Source organism: Oratosquilla oratoria, chromosome 16 (assembly GCF_046742065.1).
Source record: "Oratosquilla oratoria isolate Oo_2021 chromosome 16, ASM4674206v1, whole genome shotgun sequence".
NCBI lineage: Eukaryota > Metazoa > Arthropoda > Malacostraca > Stomatopoda > Squillidae > Oratosquilla > Oratosquilla oratoria.
This window is the reverse complement of record NC_134792.1, coordinates 14,140,075-14,163,794: the sequence shown is the minus strand read 5'-3', so window position 1 is coordinate 14,163,794 and position 23,720 is coordinate 14,140,075. Positions and strand designations below refer to the sequence as shown.

The window sequence follows — 23,720 nt, the reverse complement described above, 5'->3', positions numbered from 1 at the left end:
AGTAAAAGTGACTACATATTAGAAGAAAATACATGAGAAAAAATGAACATAGAAAGGGAAGAATGATGTATGAAAAAAAAAATTGATAAAATGAGAAAACATTTTCAAAAGGCATCCTGGGAGAGGATATACAAAGAGGATACAGTAGAAGACAAATGGAATATTTTAACAAAGAATTTATAAGGAAGGAGTGGAAAAGTATGTTCCAAGACAAAAACAAGGAAAATGATATGTAAAATGTTGGTACAACAAAAGATGTAGAGATTTATAACATAAAAGGGATAAAGCTTGGATAAAATGGAGGAAAAACAAAAAACCTGAAAAATGGAAAATATACACTGATTATAGAAATTGATATGTACAAGTGCACAGAGAAGAAAAGAGAAAACATGAAAAGGATGTCATAGAAAAATGTAAAGATCAACCAAAACTATTCTATAAATTTGTAAACAAATGAAAAACAACAAGAATTAGTGAAACTATGACGAGGAGGAATAGAATACACAGAGGAAACAGAATTTGCAGAAATTATGAACAAGCATTTTAATTCAGTGTATACGAGAGAGAACATACAACTGAGAGATGACAAGTGGGAGGGGAAAGTCCCCCCCAATGAAAAAAATAGAACAGAGTGAAATAATGATTCACTTGAGTAATTTCGATGTCAGAAAATCACATGGTCCAGATGAAATGGCAAACTGGATTTTGTGAGAATGCAGGGATGAACTAACAGACAAAATGCATAGTCTAATAAGCAGTTCATTGCAGGAAGGAAAAGTTACAGAAGATTGGGAAAGAGCAAATATAGTACCAATATATAAGGGGGGAAACAAAGAAGACCCTACAAACTATAAACCAGTCTCTCTTACAAGTACAATAGCAAAAATTTGTGAAAGAATTATCAAAATTACATGGGTTAAGTATTTGGGAAAAGTTTTACTAAATCTGAGGCAGTTTGCATTTAGACAAGGAAGAACGTGTGTCACAAATTTTATGTGTTTCTATTCAAAACTAATAGATATAATACAGGAAAGAGATGGATGGGCTGATTGTGCCATTCTAGACCAGTAAAAAGCTTTTGATATGGTGCCACATAAGAATTTTATAAAGAAATTAGAAACTGCAGGAGGAATACAGGGCAACCTGCTGAAGTGGGTGGAAGACTTTTTGCATGAAAGGAAAATGAGAGTGGTGATAAGAGACCAACATTCTAATTAGGATGAGGTGATTAGTGGAGTTCCACAAGGAACAGTACTGGCCTCAATAATGTTTGCTATATATATTAATGATATGGATAAAGGAATTGAAAGTTATATGAGCTTCTTTGCGGACGATGCAAAAATGTTTAAAAAAAAAAGTGAACACCGAATAAGATTGTGAATCGCTGCAGAGTGATCTCAATAAAGTGTGGGAATAGAGTAGGAAGTGGGGGATGGAATTCAACATTAAGAAGTGCAGTATAATGGAATTTGAAAGAAGCAAAAAAAAAAGAATAGTGGGATCATATTAATTGGGAGAGAAAGAAATTTAAAAAGTGGAAAAAGAGATGGACCTAGGAGTCATTATTATGAGTATGTCCCCTGAGAAACATATAAACAAAATTTTTGGAGAAACTTCTAATTTGATAAAATCAATCAAAGTGGCATTTACCTACCTTGATGAAGAAATGATGAAGAAAATACTAGTCACCTTGATAAGACCAAAATTGAAGTATGCAGTGATGACATGGTCACCAAGTACAAAAAAGTTTGTAACAAATCTTGAAAGAATGCAAAGAGCAATTACGAAATTGGCACCAACACTCTCAGAACTATCATATGAGGAGAAGCTGGCAAAACTTGAGCTGCAAACATTGGAGCAAAGAAGAGAGAGAGGAGACTTGATAACTATTTATAGAATCATGAAAGTCATGGAAATTATTGATAGAGAGGATCTAATAAAATGGGATAGTAGAGATACAAGAGGACATGGAAAGAAAATCAAGAAAGACAGTTATAGAAGAGACCTGAAAAAGAACAGCTTACCCCCACAGGATAATAGATGTTTGGAACAGGTTAAATGAGAATGTGGTGTGTGCAAAAACGATACGAATTTAAAAATGTAGATAAAACGAGATATGGAGACAGGACACCACGAGCATAGCTCCCCTTACTGTAACATACAACTAGGTATAACTGATGGCCAGGGGTGGTTGCTGCTGTTTGGCCCCCAACTCTTGGGGTTGGGGGGTGGTCCCACGACATAGACGCTGCAGCTCCATGACCTAAAAAACAATTACAGGCTGCACAAATACAACACCAACAGACCATTTACACCATGAAACAAAAGTCCTCAAAGTCAAGGACCACCTCGACATGAGAGGCACACAAACACTTGCCGCAGCCACCACAAACACATCACACCCGCTACACTACATAGCAGAACACCCATACACACCAAGAAACATTAAAACAACACCCAAAGACCTTTATTATGCACAAATACTCTCTTCTCTTCCTCCACAACCACCAAATACCAGCCTCTGCAAACATATTCATAATCATATCACTCACCACTCCATTAACACACTGAAAGACAACACACTGCTGCATGCCAGACCCCCTGATATCCACCCTTCTGAATCCTCTCTCCACTTGGCCAGACTGTGGTGCGGCCACCACCCAGCACTTCTAAGCTACCAGAAGAGGCTGGATGACCACATTGTGAACAGCTGCCCAGGATGTAACACTTCACCCCATACCATACATCACATAATGGAAGACTGCATTATACACAATCATGCATGCAAACAACACAACATACACTCTCTAAAGAATTTGTGGGAAAACCCAGTTTCGGCTGTGGCATTCCTTGGGGAGACGGGACTGCTCGGACAGACAGTCTAGGGAACGACAACAACAACAACTAGGTATAACTAGGTAAATACACACACACACACACACACACACTTTATTCTTCCTCTTCTATACCTTTATCTTGCTGCAGTGCCTCAACTGAAGTCCATCTTACTTTGGAACCATTAATATAGCTCTTCATCTTTTGCTCTCTTGCTTGATTCACTTGCTTCCAGAAAAAAATTCTTATTTACCATAATGGAAAAAAAAAAAAAAATGATAATTTGACCATGATTGGATATAATGAAGTACCAGTATATTTTTAAGAACTGTGTTGTTTTTACTAAGCATTGGGGTGTTCTGGATTTAGACCATTTGATTAATCCATTTACAGGAAAGTATATTGCATGTGTAGCACAAAAACTGGTGCATTTTAGAATAGAAACTGTACAAAGTAGCTATTAATGTATAGGTTATACAATCCATCTTTAAAGGTGAGGTGTCTTACATTATTATCTTATTATTACAGGGACTTGATCAGTATGGAGGAGACCAACGGTGGCAGTATGCAGGTTGACTCCCCTCCTAAGGCGGGAGCAGCTGTAGAGCCTCCCCCTCGGGAAGAGCCCCTCATAGAACCAATAAATGGTATTGTGCAGCCACCATTTAGTCCACCATCTCATCGACCTGGGCGGGTCACAAACCAGCTTCAGTACATACAAAAACAAGTTATGAAAACTGTGTGGAAACATCAGTTTGCATGGCCGTTCCATCAGCCTGTGGATGCCGTTAAACTCAACCTTCCAGACTATCATAAAATTATTAAACACCCTATGGATTTAGGGACTATAAAGAAAAGACTTGAGAACAAATATTACTGGGGTGCCAAGGAATGTATACAGGACTTCAATACTATGTTTACTAACTGTTATGTGTATAATAAGCCTGGTGAAGATGTAGTGTTGATGGCTCAAACTTTAGAAAAGATTTTCCTAACTAAAGTGGCAACTATGCCTAAAGATGAGGTGGAAGTGGAAGAAGCTCCTAAGGGTGCAAAAGGCCGTAAAGGTAGAACCCAAACTGTCACACCAGCTAAGCCTAGAGTGCCAGCACCTGCAATGGTTCCTGGAGGGATGGGCATGACTGGTACTGGTTCTCCTGCATTGGCCAATTCTTTAACATCCCCTCCAACAGCAACAACTGTAGGATCATCTCAACTCCCTCTTTCTGTACCTGGGTCTACCCCAGCTCCTAACTCAGTGTTAGGATCTACAGCCCAACCCACCGTGCCAGCTCCTCAACCAGCAACCACATCTGCAGCCACAAACTCCACAAACTCTTTGCCACCGGTTAGTGTTTCCTATTGTGCTATGTGTTTTGTATGTTGTACAGGAATTTTTTTTATGTTTATTTTTTGCTTGCATTAGACAGCTACATATAACCTAAGCAACAACTACTAACAGACGGGAAACTTCCTCTGAATCCAGATTAATTTTGTATGTTTTTTTTATGTTTGAATTATATCTAGTTTGTATGTTTAACCTGGTATCTATTGAAACCAATAGATGAGCTGGGATTAGAGGAAATTGGTTTGGCACATGCTAACTAAATTAGAAGCTGTAGAAGGATTTGAAGGAGTTTGTGTGTTTGTGTGTTAATAGATGTGTGGGTTGAGTGGCTTGTTTGTTTGTTTGTTCCCCCTGCCAGGTGTCGATTGGTGGGCCAGTGCAAGGGTTTCCCTCACATGCCCCTCCTCCTCCTGCCCCCAGTCATCCTAACCCCAGTACCCTCGATGGCTGGAACCAGAATGAGTCACAGGTGAGGACTCTGGCATGAATATAGTTTGCTTGCTTATTATGTTACGGGCTGTGTTATGTCAGTCCTTCAAGCTCCAGTAGAGAAATATAAATAATTTCCCAGCTAATATTAATCCTTGCTCTAACCCAGCTACAGTTTCCACCAAATTCTGTGGCAGAATGTCATGTTCTCCATAAGCACCTAAGCATCTTTGGGGGGGGGGGGGTTATATCATGGAATGTCACAGTTCTATTTATAACTTGGAAGTTAATGTACAAATTGATGTAATCTCTCTAAGTTATCCAACAGTATAAAGCAAGTTAGAATCTATGCATATGAATAGCTCTACCAATAAGGGTTCAAATGAAATTGTGATCCACTGAATTAGGGTACTGATAGTTGCACAATAGCTTTTAGTAGACCTGGATGATGATTTTCTTTTTCTCCTCCTACTCCTCCTCCTCCTCCTCCTCCTCTTCTTCTTCTTCTTCTTCTGTTGGATGGAAGTTTCCATAGGTAAAGCGGGATTGACATTACAAGTACAATTTCTAATTAGTTATGACAGTATGGATGAGTATTGTTAAAGTATAATTTTTAGAATATTGTTCAGGTATCTTGTATAAATCATTCTTGCATTTTATATGGTCATTATCTGTTATATGGACTAGCTACTATTGAAAAAACGGCAGTTACAATACCACACATTGGATTACCTGTTTCTTTTTTTAACTGTTCAATCCATAATTCTTAATGTGTGATCCATACAAAGGGAATATTACTATTTTTTGGTTAGAAGCATAGTTTTTTTTACTGGGAAATGGCCTGAAAATGATAGGTGTGCCTCACATAGATTTTGACTGTCATCAATCTTATGATTTTTGTTGAAAACTTGTTTGGATTATTTAGTTATTGATGAGGAAATAACACTAACACTAGTTAAGAAACATACATAAATAGAAGGAAGTTAGAATCTATGCATATGAATAGAGTAATTAGTTTTCCACAATGAACAGTATATATCAAATCAAAATATTTCTTTGAAACACCTATAAAAAGGACAAGACTAGCAACCTATTTACTGACAAGTACCATTAGTGCAGGTCTTGAGATTAGAATGCTGGAACTGGTGGGCAAACTCATGAGGTTATTCCTGTAGGGGATTTGTGAAGAGAAGTCAGCTATTGCAAGACGAAGGCAGGAAGTGTGAGCATTGATGCTGGCTGAATCAAGATTCGTTAGGCACAGGATAGTGAGCCATGTTGGCTTAGTGAAGATTTGTAAGGCACAGATGCCATGAATGATTGTCAGTCTCAGTGAGACTGAGTAGTTAAATGGCTCTATGATATCTTTTCTGCCAGGGAAATTCTTGTAGATGTTAAGGAAACACTAGGAGATTGGTTACTGGCATTTTCTCAGCACTGCACAGGACTGTTCTTCTCTTCTATTTCTTGTGGTCCCTGTCTTCATTGTCTGTTGACTGTCTTATATATCACCGTGAACGAGTTGGTTGTTTTGATATGTGCCAATGTCAGTAGTTTGGTTTTCTAGCCATTTAGCATGCTGAATACTCTCAAGTTGTAGAGTGGATCGAGGAAAAAAGTGAAAGAAACACTAGGAGACTGGTTACTGGCATTTTCTCAGCACTGCACAAGACTGTTCTTCTCTTCTATTTCTTGTGGTCCCTGTCTTCATTGTCTGTTGACTGTCTTGTATATCACCGTGAACGAGTTGGTTGTTTTGATACCTACCAATGTCAGTAGTTTGGTTTTCTAGCCATTTAGCATGCTGAATACTCTCAAGTTGTAGAGTGGATCGAAGAAAAAAGTGAAAGAATCAAATATTGGGAATGAATTTTGCAAGTCTAAAATGTTGTCTCCTGAAATGACCTTGCCAGATTTCAATAATGATCAAGTCACAGATTTGGATACTGATGATGATGATGATAACAATTGACTTGTGGATACACTTACACCAGAGCCAAACAGTATTACAATCTGTTTTGGGAAAACATCATAGACTAAGATTTTGATAGCTTTCTTGATGAGGAATACAACAGCAATTGAGAATAGAATGTAGGACTAGTGCTTGCAGGTACATATGCTATTTGTGGTAAATTTTTCTATGCTGATCTTGTTGGACATTTTATGTCCTTCTGGCATGGAAACTAAATCGGTACTGTCCCTGCACCTTGCATATAGGTGCACCTTTCACATTGATGCACCTGATATGTTGAAAAATATGGTATTGCAGTAATTACTTCCCATAGCCAGAAGGAATGTTCTTGCCCACTATAAAGTTCTTGAGTCTGGGTGTTTGAGAATTATGGTGAGGGTGATGAGGATGGATAGAATGTGAAATAGGAGAGCAGAGGTGGAAAAGGGTATTGGGATGGATTGGGTGTATGGAAAGAATAAGTAAGGGAGGTCAAAAAATGGAAAGCAGAAGTGGATGGATTGAACATAGGGGAAGGCCAAGAATGAGATGGATTAATGGGGTGAAGGGAGACTTGAGTAAAAGGGGAATGCCTGTTTAGTAGGGAAGGGAACAAAGAATAGGTGTAGTGGAACCTGAAGTGATGTTTCCTGGTCTTCTCAGTTATCACATGAGGGGAAGAGGAGGGAGAGTTGTCACATAAATGAAGTGGCTGGCCCTGCTGTAGATGTGCTGTGTCTTACTGCATTGCTTCTGACCTGGGCAGTGGATGGGAGACAGGGATGGATAACCCTTCATCCATGAGGAGCTAAGATAGATGAAAGAGAATGGGAGTGGGATGGGTACATTGGTCATTTCCTTTAACCACTAAAGTACAAGTTAAATTCTCGCACACAGCATTGGCTGCCATATGAACAATGCATCACACTACTCACATTATAAAATATAAAGTCACTGCTTTATTACTCATTCTATTTTACTCTGAGTAATAATAAACAACAAAAATGAGATCAAACCAGTTCACAGAATCCGGGGGTAACTCATGTACAACTATAAAAATATATATATATTAATAGAGGATAAGGGTGTCAGGCCCTGCTATGTAAACAGTGTTTTGCTGTACAGTATTGCCTTTGACCTGAGGAATGTGGCAGGGGGGACAGGAATGACTTTTCATCCATGAGATAGAAGGGGCAGTGAATGGGTTTTGTATAGGGGTGGAGTTTGTGAAGGGTGGTTTTATGTTTTTGAGTTACCTACTCCCTTACTAGAGTGTTAAGGCCTTTTGGTATATTGTGTCCACACTCCTGACTCCTTCAACCCTCTCTCTCTCCCTCACACACACACACACATACACACACACACACACACACACACACACACACACACGACAGTCAAAGTGGTAGTGATGTTTGGAACTCCAGGAAATTTCAAAGTTTGTGGATTTCAATGACAAGGGAGTACCTTTGTTGTATTAGTAGGGAAGGGGAAAGCTTGTGGTGTAGTGGGAAGGTGAAGAAAAAGGAGAAAGTGAGGGATTGAGGAAAATGGAAGTAAATGAGGAAGGAGACAAATGAGCTCCCCCAGATGTCAGAAGGAATGTCAACAAAAGGGCTGCAGACGACGCGGATGAAGTTGAAAATATCAGGGGAGAGAAGGAGTTTGAGATTAAATATCTGAGAAGTATGATAGGGGTTACTAGGCCTAGTTGGAAAGTCAATGTCGCACTTGTCATGAGGTTACCCGGTTCGAGTCCTGGGTAGTACCACATTTCAATTTCAAGCATGCTGGCCTTTGATGGCTCAGAATTAAAGTGCATTGTGGTTGTTAAAATGTATTGTATATATATATATATATACAGTATATAATATATTTAAAATGAATATGTAAAGTTAACAAAACAGATAAATAGTAAATAATAATAAACAGACAAATAATATATATACCAAAGGCTTTTTCCCCTTTATAAGGGAGGTAGCCAAAAAGAAAAAGGCATAAAAAGCATTCCCACCCATTCCATCCCTAATACACTCCACTCCCCTCCACCCTCCCTCTAATCTTGGCACCTCCTGGATGACGGGTCATCCCTGCATCTTTTCCACTTCCCTGGGTCGGGCAGTGTCGCACGACACAGCACATCCACAGCAAGGCCGCTTCATTAAATCGGCGACCCCCCTCCCCTCTCCGTCCCCTCATGCAGAAAAGGAGGAGACGAGAAATCCCTTCAGGCTGCGTCAAATTTTTCTCTCATACTACCTCACCCCCTATCCCCCACCCATTCCACCTCATGCATCACAACGTCATCCATATATCCCTGTTTTCTGTCCTCTCCTGTCCTTCTTAAACAGACATTCCCCTCTTCCCCAAAGCCCCTTTCATCCCATCCATCCATCACATCCTAGGTTGCCCTCTCATGTTCACTCCCTCTACATCTGCCTTCCATACCTCTTTTACTAGTCTTTCTTCGGTCATTCTTTCCATGTGTCCAAACCATCCTAATACTCTTTCATCCACCCTATATCCCAACTACCTTACCACCCCTGTTCTCCTCACCTCCTCATTCCTCACTCTATCCAGCCTAGTAACCCCTATCATACTTCTCAGACAGCTCATCTCAAACACATTCAAACTCCTTCTCTCTTCCTCTCTTATGTTCCATGTTTCTGCCCCGTACAATGCTGTTCACACAATCACTCCTTCATACAATCTCCTCTTAGCATCCATTCCCAAATGTCTATTCCTCATTACACTTCTAAATCCACCAAGGCATTTACTTGCTTCTCTCAGTCTACATTCTACCTCCACCTCCACTCCACCCTCTCCTGCCACATTCGGACCCAAGTATCTAAAACTATACACTTCCTCCAGTCGCTCTCCCTTAATGCTCACTTCCAGTCTGGTGCCACTTTCACCCCTTGTGCATCTCATCACCTTACTTTTACCCACATATATCTTCAACTTTCTTCTGTCACACACTCCCAAACTCTGTCACCAACTTCCTCAATCCCTCTTCTGATCCTGCTAAAAGTGCAGTGTCGTCCGCAAACAACAGCTGGCTCACCTCCCACTTTTCTCCATTTTCTTTAAACATCTCCAATCCCTGACCCACCACCCTTGCATTTACCTCTCGCACCACCATCCATGTAAAGATTGAACAGCCAGGGCGACTTAACGCATCCCTGACAAAGTCCCACCTTTACCTCGAACCACCCACTCTCTCCATTTCTAATCCTGACACATGCTCTATTACTCTCGTAAAAACTCTTGACAGCTCCTAGAAACTTTCCTCCTATCCCATATATCTGGAAAACCTCCCACAGTGCCTTCCTGTCTATCGTGTCATAAGCCTTTTCCAGATCCATAAAAGCCCAAAAAAAAACATCCTTACCTTTTCCTATAGCTTTCTCACATATCTGTCTTACCACAAAAATCTGATCTACGCAACCTCTACCTGTCCTAAATCCACACGGTTCCTCACCAATCACTCCCTCTGTTCCTTTCCTAATCCTCTCAATCAAGATCCTCCCATAAGTCTTCTCAACTACACTTAACAAGCTAATAGTAACAAACAAATGAATAATACAAAATAAATGGCAGGCATTACAGCATCTTGCTTAGGTGTTTATCCAAAGGAATTTTAAAGATTTGAACTGAACTACATTGCACTGCCTTAGCAGGAAGTTTATTCCATTCATTAACTACATGGTTGGCAAAGTTGTTTCTACCCACTTCCAAATTAAATCTATTTCCTGACAGATTGAGACCATTATTACTTGTCTGATTCTCGTTTAGTGTGAAAATTGTCTCTATTGATGTCGGTTACCTTTAGAATCTTAAAGACCTGTATTAAGTCACCTCTGAGTCTATGCTTTTTTTTTAGGGAAAACAAATTCATATGTTTTAATTGAATTTTGTACTTTTTCCAATCTGTCAATGTCTGAGATTTGGTGACCATACAGAAACAGCATACTCCAAATGTGGACAAACTAACAATTTATATAGCTTGTTAATGAGAGATGGACTTTTAAGGTCAAAAGATTGTGCAGTCAGCCCTAGAATCTTACTTGCTTTCTCAGAGGCTGAAATACACTGCTTAGATGATTTGAGATTGTTACTGATAATTACACCTAGATCCTTTTCACTATCCTCGTTTGTTAACAAATTTCCAAATAACTTATATGCTCTGTTATTTTTACCCATGTGCATAACTTTGCATTTACTTGTGTTAAATTTTATTAGCCACTTTTCAGACCATTGTTGTAGGTTATTCACATAACACTATCCAAAAGTAACATAATATGCTCTCACACAACAATAACCACAACAGTCAACTTACCCTCAAACAGACAACAAGCAAACACACTCCTAAATAATTTTGTACAGACAAGACATCTCATCCCTCACCATGATCATTCAACATAAGTTTCCCACAGACCCAGACAAGACACCCATCAAAGACAGCCAGACAAAGTATATAATCTATAACATCAAGCACTCATCAGCCAGTGGACCTGACACCATAGTAACATCCACCTAAAACACCTTGGACCATATGGCATACATGAACTCCCCAAGGTTGCAGTGTACCACTATTCACATGACACCATATCCAAAATCTGGAAAAATGGGAAAATCATCACCATCCCCAAATCCAACAAAAACTTAACACTTCCAGCATCACATGTATCTCTATGCCCTCCAAAGTCATAGAATGCCTCATACACTCATCACATCAAATAACACCCCCCCCCCCCTGCTGAATCAGAACACAGCCCTTCACACTCCTCTGATAAACCTCACATAAAAGAGTTTTTGATGGCATCAATTTAGATAGGCTCCCTCACAGAATACTTGTAACACTAGACATTAGTAAAGCTTTTGATGCCATCCCCTGTCACAATCTGACAAACAAAATATATAACACAAATATGCACAATGATACCAAAAAATGGGTGGCCAGTTATGTGGCAGGTAGGAATGCTTGTGTCATATAATGGCTAATCATCGCAATCTAGAAACTATAAGGATGGAGTACCAGAGGGTTCTATTCAATCCCCCCACACTCTTTTATGTATACATGTTTGATATACCCACACCCAACACCTCAGACAACATAACAATTACGTGTGCGCACTGTAATGCAGACTAAACTATAGAAATACTACAACCATAACTTGACTTTCACACCTGGTTCACTACAGATAGACTCAAAATAGCCCCAACCAAATCTGCAGCCACACATCTCCCAAATTGGAGAGCGGAACACAAATGCATATGACACCAGCATATCAACCACTCATATCACATACACCACATACACCCAAGATTTTTGGCATAACATCCATGTCATTCAAACAGCACATCACAAACATAAAGACTGAGTACACACTTAGACTTAAATGTGCTGAAATCACATGCAAGAACAACATTTGGAATAAACAAAGGAACTGTTACATTAATCACATGCAAGAACAACATTTGGAATAAACAAAGAAACTGTAACATTATATAAACAATGCATAGACTCATTGATGAATTATGTTAGCCTTGCATGGGCCCCTAATTCCACTAAGACACACCACGGCATCCTACAAATCATACAAAATAAAACCCTAAAAACCACTATAGGCTGCACATACACAACACCTACAGACCATTTGTGCCATGAAACAAAGTCCCCAAAATCAAGGATCACCTTACCACACCCTCCACAGAGCACACCCACTACACAACATACCCAATATCTATATCACACAAATACTCTTATCTCTTCCTTCACAACCACCAGACACTGGCCTCCAGAAGGATATCCATAATCATATCACTTGCTGCTCCATCAACAAACTGAAAGACAGTACATTGATACATGCCAGACCCCCTGACATACATCCCTCTGAAACCACTCTCCTATGAAAGGAGAGTGCCCATCTGGCCAGACTGCGGTGTGGCCACCATCCAGCCCTTCTAAGCTACCAGAAGATGCTGGATGACTGCATTGCATAAAACTGTCCAGGATGGAACACTTCAACCCATATGATACAACAACACCGTATGGAAAACTGTATTGTACACAATCATGCACATCAACAACACAATATATTCTATAAAGGTTTGTCAGAAAGCCCTGTTCTAGCTGTGGCATTCCTCAGGGAGATGGGGCTTCTTGACCAAACAGTCTAGGGAACAACAACAACAAATCATTCTTCCCCTCTCTTCCTCTCTCCCTCTCCCCTTCCCTCTCTCTCCCTCCCTCCCTCCCTCCCTCCCTTTACCTCTCCTCTCTCCCTCCCCCTCTCCCTCCCTCCTTCCTTCCTTCCTTCCTTCCTTCCTTCCTTCCCTCCTTCCCTCCCTCCTTCCCACCTTCCCTTTCTCTCACTCCCTCCATCCCTCTCCCTCTCTCTCACTCCCTCTCTCTCACTCCTTCCTCTCCTTCCTATCCTTACCCCCATACTACAATACATATATACATATACCAAAGGCTCCTTCCCCCTTACAAGGGGGGTAGCCATAAAACAATGGCATAAAATTCACTCCCACCCATTCCATCCCCACATACTCCACTCCCATTCACCCCCCCCCTCCCTCCCTCCCACTTATCTTGGCTCCTCCTGGATGACGGGTCATCCCTTCATCTTGCCCACTGCCCTGGGTCAAGAGGTGATGCAAGACATCCACAGCAAGGCCACTTCATTAAATTGCCCCCCCCCCCCTTCTGTCCCCTCATGCAGAAAAAGAGAAAACTGGGAGAAATAACTTTGGGCTGTGTCATTATTTTTCACACATACTCCCTCACCCACTCCTTTTCATGCATCACATCATCCATACACAGTCACTTTCCATTCACCCCTATCTTCTGTCTTCTCCCGTCCTTCCTCAACAGACATTCCCCTCTTTCCCAATGCCCCTTTTACTCCATCCACCCATCTTATCCTTGGTTGCCTCCTTGTGCTCACTCCTACCTCTGCCTTCCACACCTCTTTTACTAATCTTACTTCATTCATTCTTTCCATGTGTCCAAACCATTCTCCCTTTTCACCTCTGTTCACCTCCTCACTTTCTTGTTTCTCACTCTAGCCTAGTAACCTCCATACTTCTCACCTTATCTCAAACACATTCAAACTCCTCCTCTCTTCCTCCTTTATGTTCCATGTTTCTGCCCCATGCAGTGCTGTTTGCACAATCACTCCTTCATACATGGGTATTAAAGGAATTAGGTGGGATGAGATTGAACATGCACCTATTTTGTTCAATTGTGTTGGTTCCTTGTGTGTTCAATATCTCACTCCTCCTAATTCCTTTAATACCCATGACCCACAAAATTTTAAACTATCCATTAAGCCCTCCAACCCCCAACCCTCCCCTGTAGACATTTGCCCACCCTTCTTATTTTCTTCTTCCTTGTGATCCTCAGTTGTGAGGTAATTCACCTTCTTCACCCAGCCATTTGTTCCATCTTATCCTTAACTTTTCCTATTCCTAGACATTTGGTCCACCTTCTCCTTATCCTTTCCAAATATTCAGTGACCCCCTCCCCCTACCTCCCTTACTCTCTCCCTCCTCCCCTCCCCCCCCCCATTCCCCCAATTCCCCTAGTTCTTATTTAATCTCAGTCATGTGTATTACGACTATGTACAGTGATACCTTGAGATATGATTGCCCTAACATGTGAAAAATTTAATATACAATATAAAATTTGTGAAATTTTATGCCCTAACATACAATGAAAATTTTGAGATGTGATGTGGTGATGCATATTAATTTGAAATGCCAGTGGTAGGTGGCAGATTGTTTGCTTGCTCCCGATAATTCTCGATGCTTCAGTTCGTGTGTTGTCTTCTTGTTTACATCTTCACTGCTTGTTCGTCGTGTTTGTGCCTGTTTTGTGTATTATTATTTTGATTTTTGTGCATAACCATGGGTCCCAAAGGAAGGACAAGGATAAGGGGGGGGGGGGGTCTATGGAAGTAAAATATGAAATAATTGCAAAACATGAGCTTAGAACAAACCTACATAATGAGATGGAGTGCTATCACCTGTCTCCATGGTATTATATAAATAACATTTATCATTGTTATTTATTATTTTGTCATTGTGTGTGTTATTACTCATGTATTTCTCTATTAATTGTGGTTGTTTTGTGTAATTTAAGTTTGTTTTGGGATAATTTCGTATTGCTGCAACAGATTAATTCTATTTCCATTAACTTAAATGGGAATAATTGTTTTAAGATACAATTTTTTCTCTCTCCTTCCATACGACGGAGGTCACGGAATGAATTAATTTCGTATTACGAGAATCACTACTTGAAAAAGCTGTAACAAGCAAAATGTCATACCAATAGGCTCCGTCCTCACATGGTGATTATTTCAATAGAGTGGTCAGCAACTGCCACTTTCATACATGTGATGTGCACTGGTGGTGTATATGGAAAAATACTGGTCTCGCATTTGCTTAGGTCTGGGTTTGAATCTCTTACTTCTCTTATTCCCAGCAGTGACTATTACCTGTCTTAATAGTTCAAGCACCTAGGGCAAAAGTGATGGCTCCAGCTGTAGTTGTGTGCCTCATGGCATAGGCTTGTCACCACAACCTTCTATTCTTTAAGAGGGCTGAGAACTAGTGACTGCTACCCTCCAACTACTACACAGTGACATAGAGATAGCTCTCCACTATTGTAGCACAGGAGTTATCCCAGAGATATCTATAGGAAGGACTGATGACCAAGGCTAGCCACTGTGGGTTTGTAGGTTTTCAGTTAGTGGTATACGAGGCAACAATTATTATTATCATTATTGATACTCATAAGCACCTTGTGTTTTTTATACCTCTCAAGAATCCTTTTTTTTTTTTTTTTTTTATTCCATGCACCTTTATTAGCATTCTCCTAATAATTCTATCTTTGTAGATCTAGTTATTTCTATCATTAACATTGTTTATTTTACCTGGGGTAAGTCAGTGTGGTGTCCCTGGTCTCTTGTATAAGATCATCCTTCAGGTAATTAATTGGCAACAGCCCCTGGATGGGCCCATTAGTCACTTAGGGAAGATGTATTGTGTTATTGTGTGGGGCATTATAGTGTGAGGTGTTGTGTCTTTTCTAAGTGGTGGTTGCATCTGGGACAGTGAATTTGTGGTCTACACCAGTCTGTGTTGGTACTCTTTTAAAGCTGGATGGTGCCCATGTGTAAGCATGCCAATGTGATTCTAATCAAGTGAGGGATATGTATATATAGATATATATATATATGTGTGTTTTGTCATCTGCATTTATCTAGTTGTATTTTGTGGGAAGGGGAGCTACGCTCGTGGTGTCCCGCCTTTGTATCTCGCATTGTCTAGTTTGCTTTTAAAATATGGTTTTTGCGCACACTATTTCCTTGTCCAGTTTGTTCTAAGTGTCTACCACTCTATGTGGAAAACTGTTCTTCTTCAGATCTCTTCTGTAGCTATGTTTTTTTATTTTCTTTCCATGTCCTCTTGTGCTTCTCCTGTCCCAGTTTAACAAGTCCTCTCTATCAAGTAATTCTTTGCCTTTCATGATTCTATGTGGAAAACTGTTCTTCTTCAGATCTCTTCTGTAGCTATGTTTTTTTATTTTCTTTCCATGTCCTCTTGTGCTTCTCCTGTCCCAGTTTCACAAGTCCTCTCTATCAAGTAATTCTTTGCCTTTCATGATTCTGTAAATGGTCAGTAGGTCACCTCTCTCTTCTTTGCTCCAGAGTCGGTAAATCTAGTTTAGCCAATCTCTCCTCATATGACAAGTTTGCGAGTGCAGGTGCCATTTTTGTTGCTGCTCTCTGGATTCTTCCTACATACATATACCAAGGCTTTTTTCCCCCTTACAAGGGAGGTAGCCAAAAAGGAAAAGGCATCAAATCATTCCCACCCTGAATACACTCCACACCCCTCCACCCTCCCTCTTATTTTAGCACCTCCTGGATGACGGGTCATCCCTGCACCTTGTCCACTGCCCTGGGTCAGAAGCAGTGTCGCAAGACACAGCACATCCACAGCAAGGCCACTTCATTAAATCGGCGACACCCCCTCTCCGTCCCCCCATGCATAAAAGGAGAAGACGGGGAGAAATCCCTTCGGGCTGCGTCAAATTTTGCTCACACATACTACCTCACCCCTCATCCCCCGCCCATTCCACCTCATGCATCACAACATCATCCATATACAACCATTCTCCATTCACCTGTCTTCTGTCCTCTCCCGTCCTTCCTCAACAGACATTCCCCTCTTCCCCAAAGCCCCCTTCACCCCATCCATCCACCTCATCCTAGGACGTCCCCTTATATTCACTCCCTCCACATCTGCCTTCCATACCTCTTTTACTAGTCTTTCTTCACTCATTCTTTCCATGTGTCCAAACCATCCTAATACTTTTTCATCAACCCTATCTCCCAACTTCCTTTCCACCCCTGTTCTTCTCCTCACCTCCTCATTTCTCACTCGATCTAGCCTAGTAACCCCCATCGTACTTCTCAGACACCTCATCTCAAACACATTCAAACTTCTCTCTTCTCTTATGTTCCATGTTTCTGCCCCATACAGTGCTGTTGGGACAATCACTCCTTCATACAGTCTCCTCATAGCATCCATTCCCAAATGTCTATTCCTCATTACACTCTTCAATCCACCTAGGCATTTACTTGCTTCTCTCAATCTGCATTCTACCTCCACCTTCACTCCACCTTTTCCTGCCACATTTGCACCCAAGTATCTAAAACTATCCACTTCCTCCAGTCGCTCTCCCTTAACCCCTTCCATACGGTGCCGCACACGTAGGCGTCATGGACTTAGATCTCGGTGGCAGCAACCAATGCCAGCCGTACGACGTGTCGTAATAATACTCGCATCATAAAATATAGTCACCGCTTATATCGATCGTTCTCTCTTCACCCGTGAATTTTGATAACCATAGAAAATGCGATTACAAAAGAATTAGAAAGAATGTCATTATGGAGGGGCGACTACAATAAATATAATCAAGACGCCGATATGGCAGCCTCGCGAATACACTCGCTCCCCATGACGCCTACGTGTGCGGCACCGTATGGAAGGGGTTAATGCTCACTTCCAGTCTACTGCCACTTTCACCCCTTGTACATCTCATCACCTTACTTTTACCCACATTTATCTTTAGCTTTCTTCTATCACATATTCTCAAAAGGTCTCCTGTCGGCATGCTCCGCCTTTGTAATCCTTTGTAACTTCCTCAATCCCTCCTCCAATCCTGCCACAAGCGCAGTGTCATCCGCAAACAACAGCTGGCTCACCTCCCACTTTTCTCCATTTTCTTTAACCATCTCCAATCCCTGACCCACTACCCTAGCATTCACCTCTCGCACTACCCCATCCATGTATAAGTTGAACAGCCAGGGCGACATAATGCATCCATGACGAAGTCCCACCTTTACCTCGAACCACTCACTCTCTCCATTTCTAATCCTGACACAAGCTCTACTACTCTCATAAAAACTCTTGACAGCTCCTAGAAGCTTTCCTCCTATCCCATATATCTGCATAACCTCCCACAGTGCCTTTCTGTCTACCCTATCCTAAGCCTTTTCCAGATCCATAAAAGCCCATAAACATCCTTCCCCTTTCCTATAGCTTTCTCATGTATTTGTCTTACCACAAAGATCTGATCTACAAAACCTCTACCCGTTCTAAATCCACACTGTTCCTCACCAATTACTCCCTCTGTTCCTCTCCTAATCCTCTCAATCAAGATCCTCCCATAAGCCTTCCCAACTACACTTAACAAGCTAATCCCTCTGAAACTACTACATTCACACTTGTCCCCTTTTCCCTTGTAAAGTGGAACTATACAGGCACTCCTCCAGTCGTCCGGCACTCTACCCTCTCTCCAGCAAACATTAAATAACCTCACCAGCCAGTCCACTATCACTGTACCTCCTTTGTTAGACATTCTGCATGTCATCCATCCAGACCAGGTGCCTTACCTGCTTTCATCATCTTAACAACTGCCTTCACTTCATCCTTCCTTATTTCTCCTCCATTTTCCTCACTCATCATGGTCATTTTCTTAGCATTTCCCACTGTAACTATCTTTCCCTCCCTATCCTTCTTCACATTTAGCAACTCCCTAAAATATTCTGCCCATCTTCCCCTTACTGCCTTCTCTTCCATTATCATCTCTCCATCTGCACCTTTTACCTTTTCTTCTCTACTTGATTTGCCTCCTCTTCCTCTCTTAATTTCTTTCCAAAACATATTTTTATTGCTTTCAAAATTTTCTGTCATAGTCTTACCCCACTTCACATCTGCTCTCCTCTTTGCCTCCTTTACCTTTTTCTTTACTTTTCTTTTCTTTTCTTTGTACCTCATATGACTCCCTCGTCCTATTTTGTAACCAATCTGTGAAAGCTCGCTTCTTTTCTTCTACAATCTTCTTTGTTTCCTCATCCCACCATTCACTACCCTTCCTTCTATTTCCTCCTGTCCTTCTTGTTCCACACACCATCTTTGCACACTTTGTGACTCCCTCCTTGAACCATCCCCATTCCTCCTCCACACCTAGCTCTACTCTATCCTTCACACACTCCCACTCCTCCTTCAGCTTCTTCTTGTACTCCTTCTCCTTTTCCTTTTCCTTTAAAGAGTTCACTCTAAGCACCTCCCTACCTTTTGTCCCTTTCCTCTTTCTCCATCTATCCTCCACTCTCAACTTACCTTCCACCAAAAAATGATCTGATATTCCCCCACCCTCTCCCCTTAGCACATGTACATCCTTAACTCTTCCTATCATAGTCCTATTTACCACTACATAATCCATCAACGCTCTATCTACCATGCTTCCATCCACCACCCTCTCCCATGTGTACTTATGCTTGACTTTCTTCCGAAAAACTGTATTTGCTATCATCAACTCTCTAGACACATTTCCACTATCAACTCTCCACTACGATTCTTTCCTGGAACTCCACATTTCCCAACCACTCCATCAATTGGACCATTTCCTACCGTAGCATTAAGGTCTCCCAGTACTATTACATTGATATTTCTCCTTAAATCCTCTATGCACTCATTTAAATCTCGCCAAAAGCCCTCCCTTTCTTCTACACTCTTCTCACTGCCAGGCTCATATGCACTTACAAAGACCCACATCTCCTTTCCCAGTTTCACCTTCATCCACATCATCCTTGAGGAAACCTCCTTCCACTCCACAACACATTTACCTATCTCTTCACTTACTAGAATAGCCACCCCTTCCCTCCCTCGCCCTCTCTTCACTCCTGATAACCTCCCACTTACAGTCCCAAACTTACACTCACCCTTCCCTTTCAGCTTAGTTTCACTCAAAGCCAACACATCCATCTTCTCACAAACATACTACCTATCTCTTCCCTTTTACTCTCATCTGTACCACATCCACGCACATTAACCCCTTCCATACGGTGCCGCACACGTAGGCGTCATGAGGAGCAAGTGGATTCGCGACGCTGCCATATCGGCGTCTTGATTATGTTTATTGTAGTCGCCCCTGTGTTTTTACATTCTCTCAAATGTTCCCTGAATCCCATTCTCTGTGGTTTTCAAAATTCGCGGGTGAAAGAGAGAACGATCGATATAAGCGGTGACTATATTTTATGATGCGAGTATTATTACGGCTGGCATTGGCTGCTGCCCGCGAGATTTAAGTTCCGTACTGAAGTGGTTAAAAGACCCAAACCTTAGGGTGCTGTTCCGAAAACTCCCAGACCCTCTTATGCCTTTACTTTTTCGTTTAGGAATGTCCCCTGTGGGGCTACAAGTAGAAGGAGGCCTAGTCCCACTCCCCGTCCCTTTCTTCTCGCCTTTTACGATCCAAGTGGAAATACTTGGTTGCAGTATTCTTTTCCCCCACCACAGGGAATTCCCCCCACAGCAGAAAATGAATACTCAGAGAAATGGTACAGGACAGCAGCAAGGGGTTGGGGGACAGCATAACAGAGGGACAGTTGTAGTATAAAAGTGTCGTCATTTCTCTATGAAGAGTTTTCCTCTATCATAGACAAAATGATGTGTGGCTCTGGTTCGTAGGGGTGCCCCATATAGACCCTAAAGTATCAACTGTTTGCTACTTTGCCACAATAACAAGCAGCCAATACCCCAGATGGTATTCTTTTTGGTACTGGGTGACCACAATGTCGCTGCATATTCTAGTCTAGGCCTTATCAGTGTGACCAATATTTTTTTTAATAATTTCTTCATCCAAATATGTAAATGCCACTTTTAGTGATCTTAGCAAGTTGTAGGATTCTCCAACAACTTGCTGGAGTGTGTGTGTGTGTGTATGCACAACAGTGAATGGGTCCCAATGATTAGAGATACATTTTTATCAACCACAATGCACAAGTGCTAAGATGGGAGGGAGGGTGGAGGGGTGTGGAGTGTTTTCGGGGATGAAATGGGTGGGAATGTTTTTGTGCCTTGTCCTTTTTGGCTACCCCCCTAGTAAGGGGGAAAAAGGCCTTGGTATATGTATGTATGTACAATGCACTTTAATTCTAAGCCATCTAGGCGCATGCAGAATTTGAAATGTAGTACGCCCAAGGACTCGAACCTCATGCAGCACTGGTAATGTTCTCGCCGCATGAGGTTCGAGTCCTCGGGTGCACTACATTTCAAATTTTGCATGCGCCTAGATGGCTTAGCATTAAAGTGCATTGTGGTTGATAGAAATGTATCTCTAATCACTGGGACCCATTCAGTGTTGTACAAATACTTTCTTGCGTTTGTATACTTACCAATGTACTATCATAGTGGAGATGAATTGAGCGCAAAGTTTCATGTATGTGTATGTAACTCAAGCATAAAGATATATAAGAAAAATTGCGCTCAACTTACAACTCTTGATGGTGTACTGGTCTAGTCACTCGGCACTGGTAATGTTATTCTCACTGCATGAGGTTCGAGTCCTCGGGCGTACTACATTTCAAATTCTGCTTGTGCCTAGATGGCTTAGAAATAAAGTGCATTGTGGTTGATAAAAAAAATGTATTGGTGTGTGTATATGTACATATATATGTGTGTGTACATGTATATATACACACACATAGTGAGTGGTTGGAGGTAAAGGTGGGACTTCGTCATGGATGCGTTATGTCGCCCTAGCTGTTCAACTTATACATGGATGGGGTAGTGCGAGAGGTAAATGCAAGGGTAGTGGGTCAGGGATTGAAGTTGCTTAAAGAAAATGGAGAAAAGTGGGAGGTGAGCCAGCTTTTGTTTGCGGACGACACTGTGCTTGTGGCAGGATCGGAGGAGGGATTGAGGAAGTTGGTGACAGTTTGGGAGAGTATGTGATAGAAGAAAGCTAAAGATAAATGTGGGTAAAAGTAAGGTGATGAGATGTACAAGGGGTGAAAGTGGCAGTAGTCTGGAAGTGAGCATTAAGGAAGAGCGACTGGAGGAAGTGGATAGTTTTAGATACTTGGGTGCAAATGTGCCAGGAAAAGGTGGAGGTAGAATGTAGATTGAGAGAAGCAAGTGCCTTGGTGGATTAAAAAGTGTAATGAGGAATAGACATTTGGGAATGGATGCTAAGAGGAGACTGTATGAAGGAGTGATTGTGCCAACAGCACTGTATGGGGCAGAAACATGGAACATAAGAGAGGAAGAGAGAAGGAGTTTGAATGTGTTTGAGATGAGGTGTCTGAGAAGTACGATGGGGGTTACTAGGCTAGATAGAGTGAGAAATGAGGAGGTGAGGAGAACAGGGGTGAAAGGGGGTTGGGAGATAGGTTTGATGAAAGAGTATTAGGATGGTTTGGACACATGGAAAGAATGAGTGAAGAAAGACTAGTAAAAGAGGTATGGAAGGCAGATGTGGAGGGAGTGAACATGAAGGGACGTCCTAGGATGAGGTGGATGGGGCTTTGGGGAAGAGGGGATTTCTGTTGAGGAAGGACGGGAGAGGACAGAAGACAGGGGTGAATGGAGAATGGTTGTATATGGACGATGTCGTGATGCATGAGGTGGAATGGATGGGGGGTGAGGTAGTATGTATGAAAAAAATTTGACGCAGCCCGAAGGGATTTCTCCCTGTCTAATCCTTTATGCATGGGGGGACGGAGAGGGGGGGGTCGCTGATTTAATGAAGCGGCCTTGCTGTGGATGTGCTGTGTCTTGCGACACTGCTTCTGACCCAGGGCAGTGGACGAGTTGCAGGGATGGCCTGTTGTCCAGGAGGTGCTGAGATGAGAGGGGCTGTGGAGTATATTCAGGGATAGAATGGGTGGGAATGATTTGATGCCTTTTCCTTTTTGGCTACCTCCCTTGTAAGGGGGAAAAAGCCTTGGTATATGTATGTATGTATATGTATATATGCAAGCAATCACATCACCATGATACGAAAATTAAAGATAACCACAAAAGAGAAACTTATAGAAAGTAAGTACAGTGAGACCTCTCATTAACACGTTAATTAGCTGTGTTTTTGGTGCTGTTGTTTAGTGCGTGCAATCACTATGCCACCCAAAAACCACTCCAAAACACCGCAAACAGAGCTCATTAACGTCTGTTAATGAGAGGTCTGACTGTACATACGTATAACAAAGGCTTTTTCCCCCTACACAGGGGGTAGCCAAAAAGAACAATGCATAGAAACCACTCCCACCCATTTTATTTCCTATATATTCCACTCTCCTCCACCCTCCCTCTTATCTTGGCACCTCCTGGATGACAGGTCATCCCTGCATCCTGTCCACTGCCCTGGGTCAGAAGCAGTGTCGCAAGACACAGCACACCCACAGCAAGACCGCTTCATAAATTCGACACCCCCTCTCCGTCACCCCATGCAGAAATGGAGAAGACGGGGAGAAATCCCTTCAGGCTGCGTCAAATTATTTCTCATACATATTTCATCACCCCCCCCATCCCCCACCCACTCCCCCTCATGCATCACAGCATCATGTATACACAACCCCTCTCCATTCACCCCTGTCTTCTGTCCTCTCCCATCCTTCCTCCACAGACATTTCTCTCTTTTGTAATGCCCCTTTCTCCCCATCCATCCATCTCATCCTAGGATACCCCCTCATATTCACTCCTTCCACCTCTGCCTTCCACACTTCTTTTACCAATCTTTCTTCACTCATTCTTTCCGTGTGTCCAAACCATCCTAATACTCTTTCATCAACCCTA

The 23,720-nt window shown here is 41.8% G+C and overlaps 1 protein-coding gene across 11 annotated transcripts in view; it reads left to right on the top strand.

Moving 5' to 3' along the window:
• Positions 1 to 23,720, top strand: part of LOC143033834 (uncharacterized) — a 446,867-nt gene that overhangs the window by 41,320 nt on the left and 381,827 nt on the right. For 9 of the 11 annotated variants that reach the window (XM_076199375.1, XM_076199378.1, XM_076199376.1 and 6 more), the window contains 2 exons: positions 3,364 to 4,183; positions 4,542 to 4,652. In XM_076199375.1, coding sequence (XP_076055490.1) covers positions 3,364 to 4,183; positions 4,542 to 4,652 — 931 coding nt within the window. The remainder of the gene's footprint in view (positions 1 to 3,363; positions 4,184 to 4,541; positions 4,653 to 23,720) is intronic. The other 2 variants (XM_076199384.1, XM_076199382.1) reach the window with 1 other exon arrangement.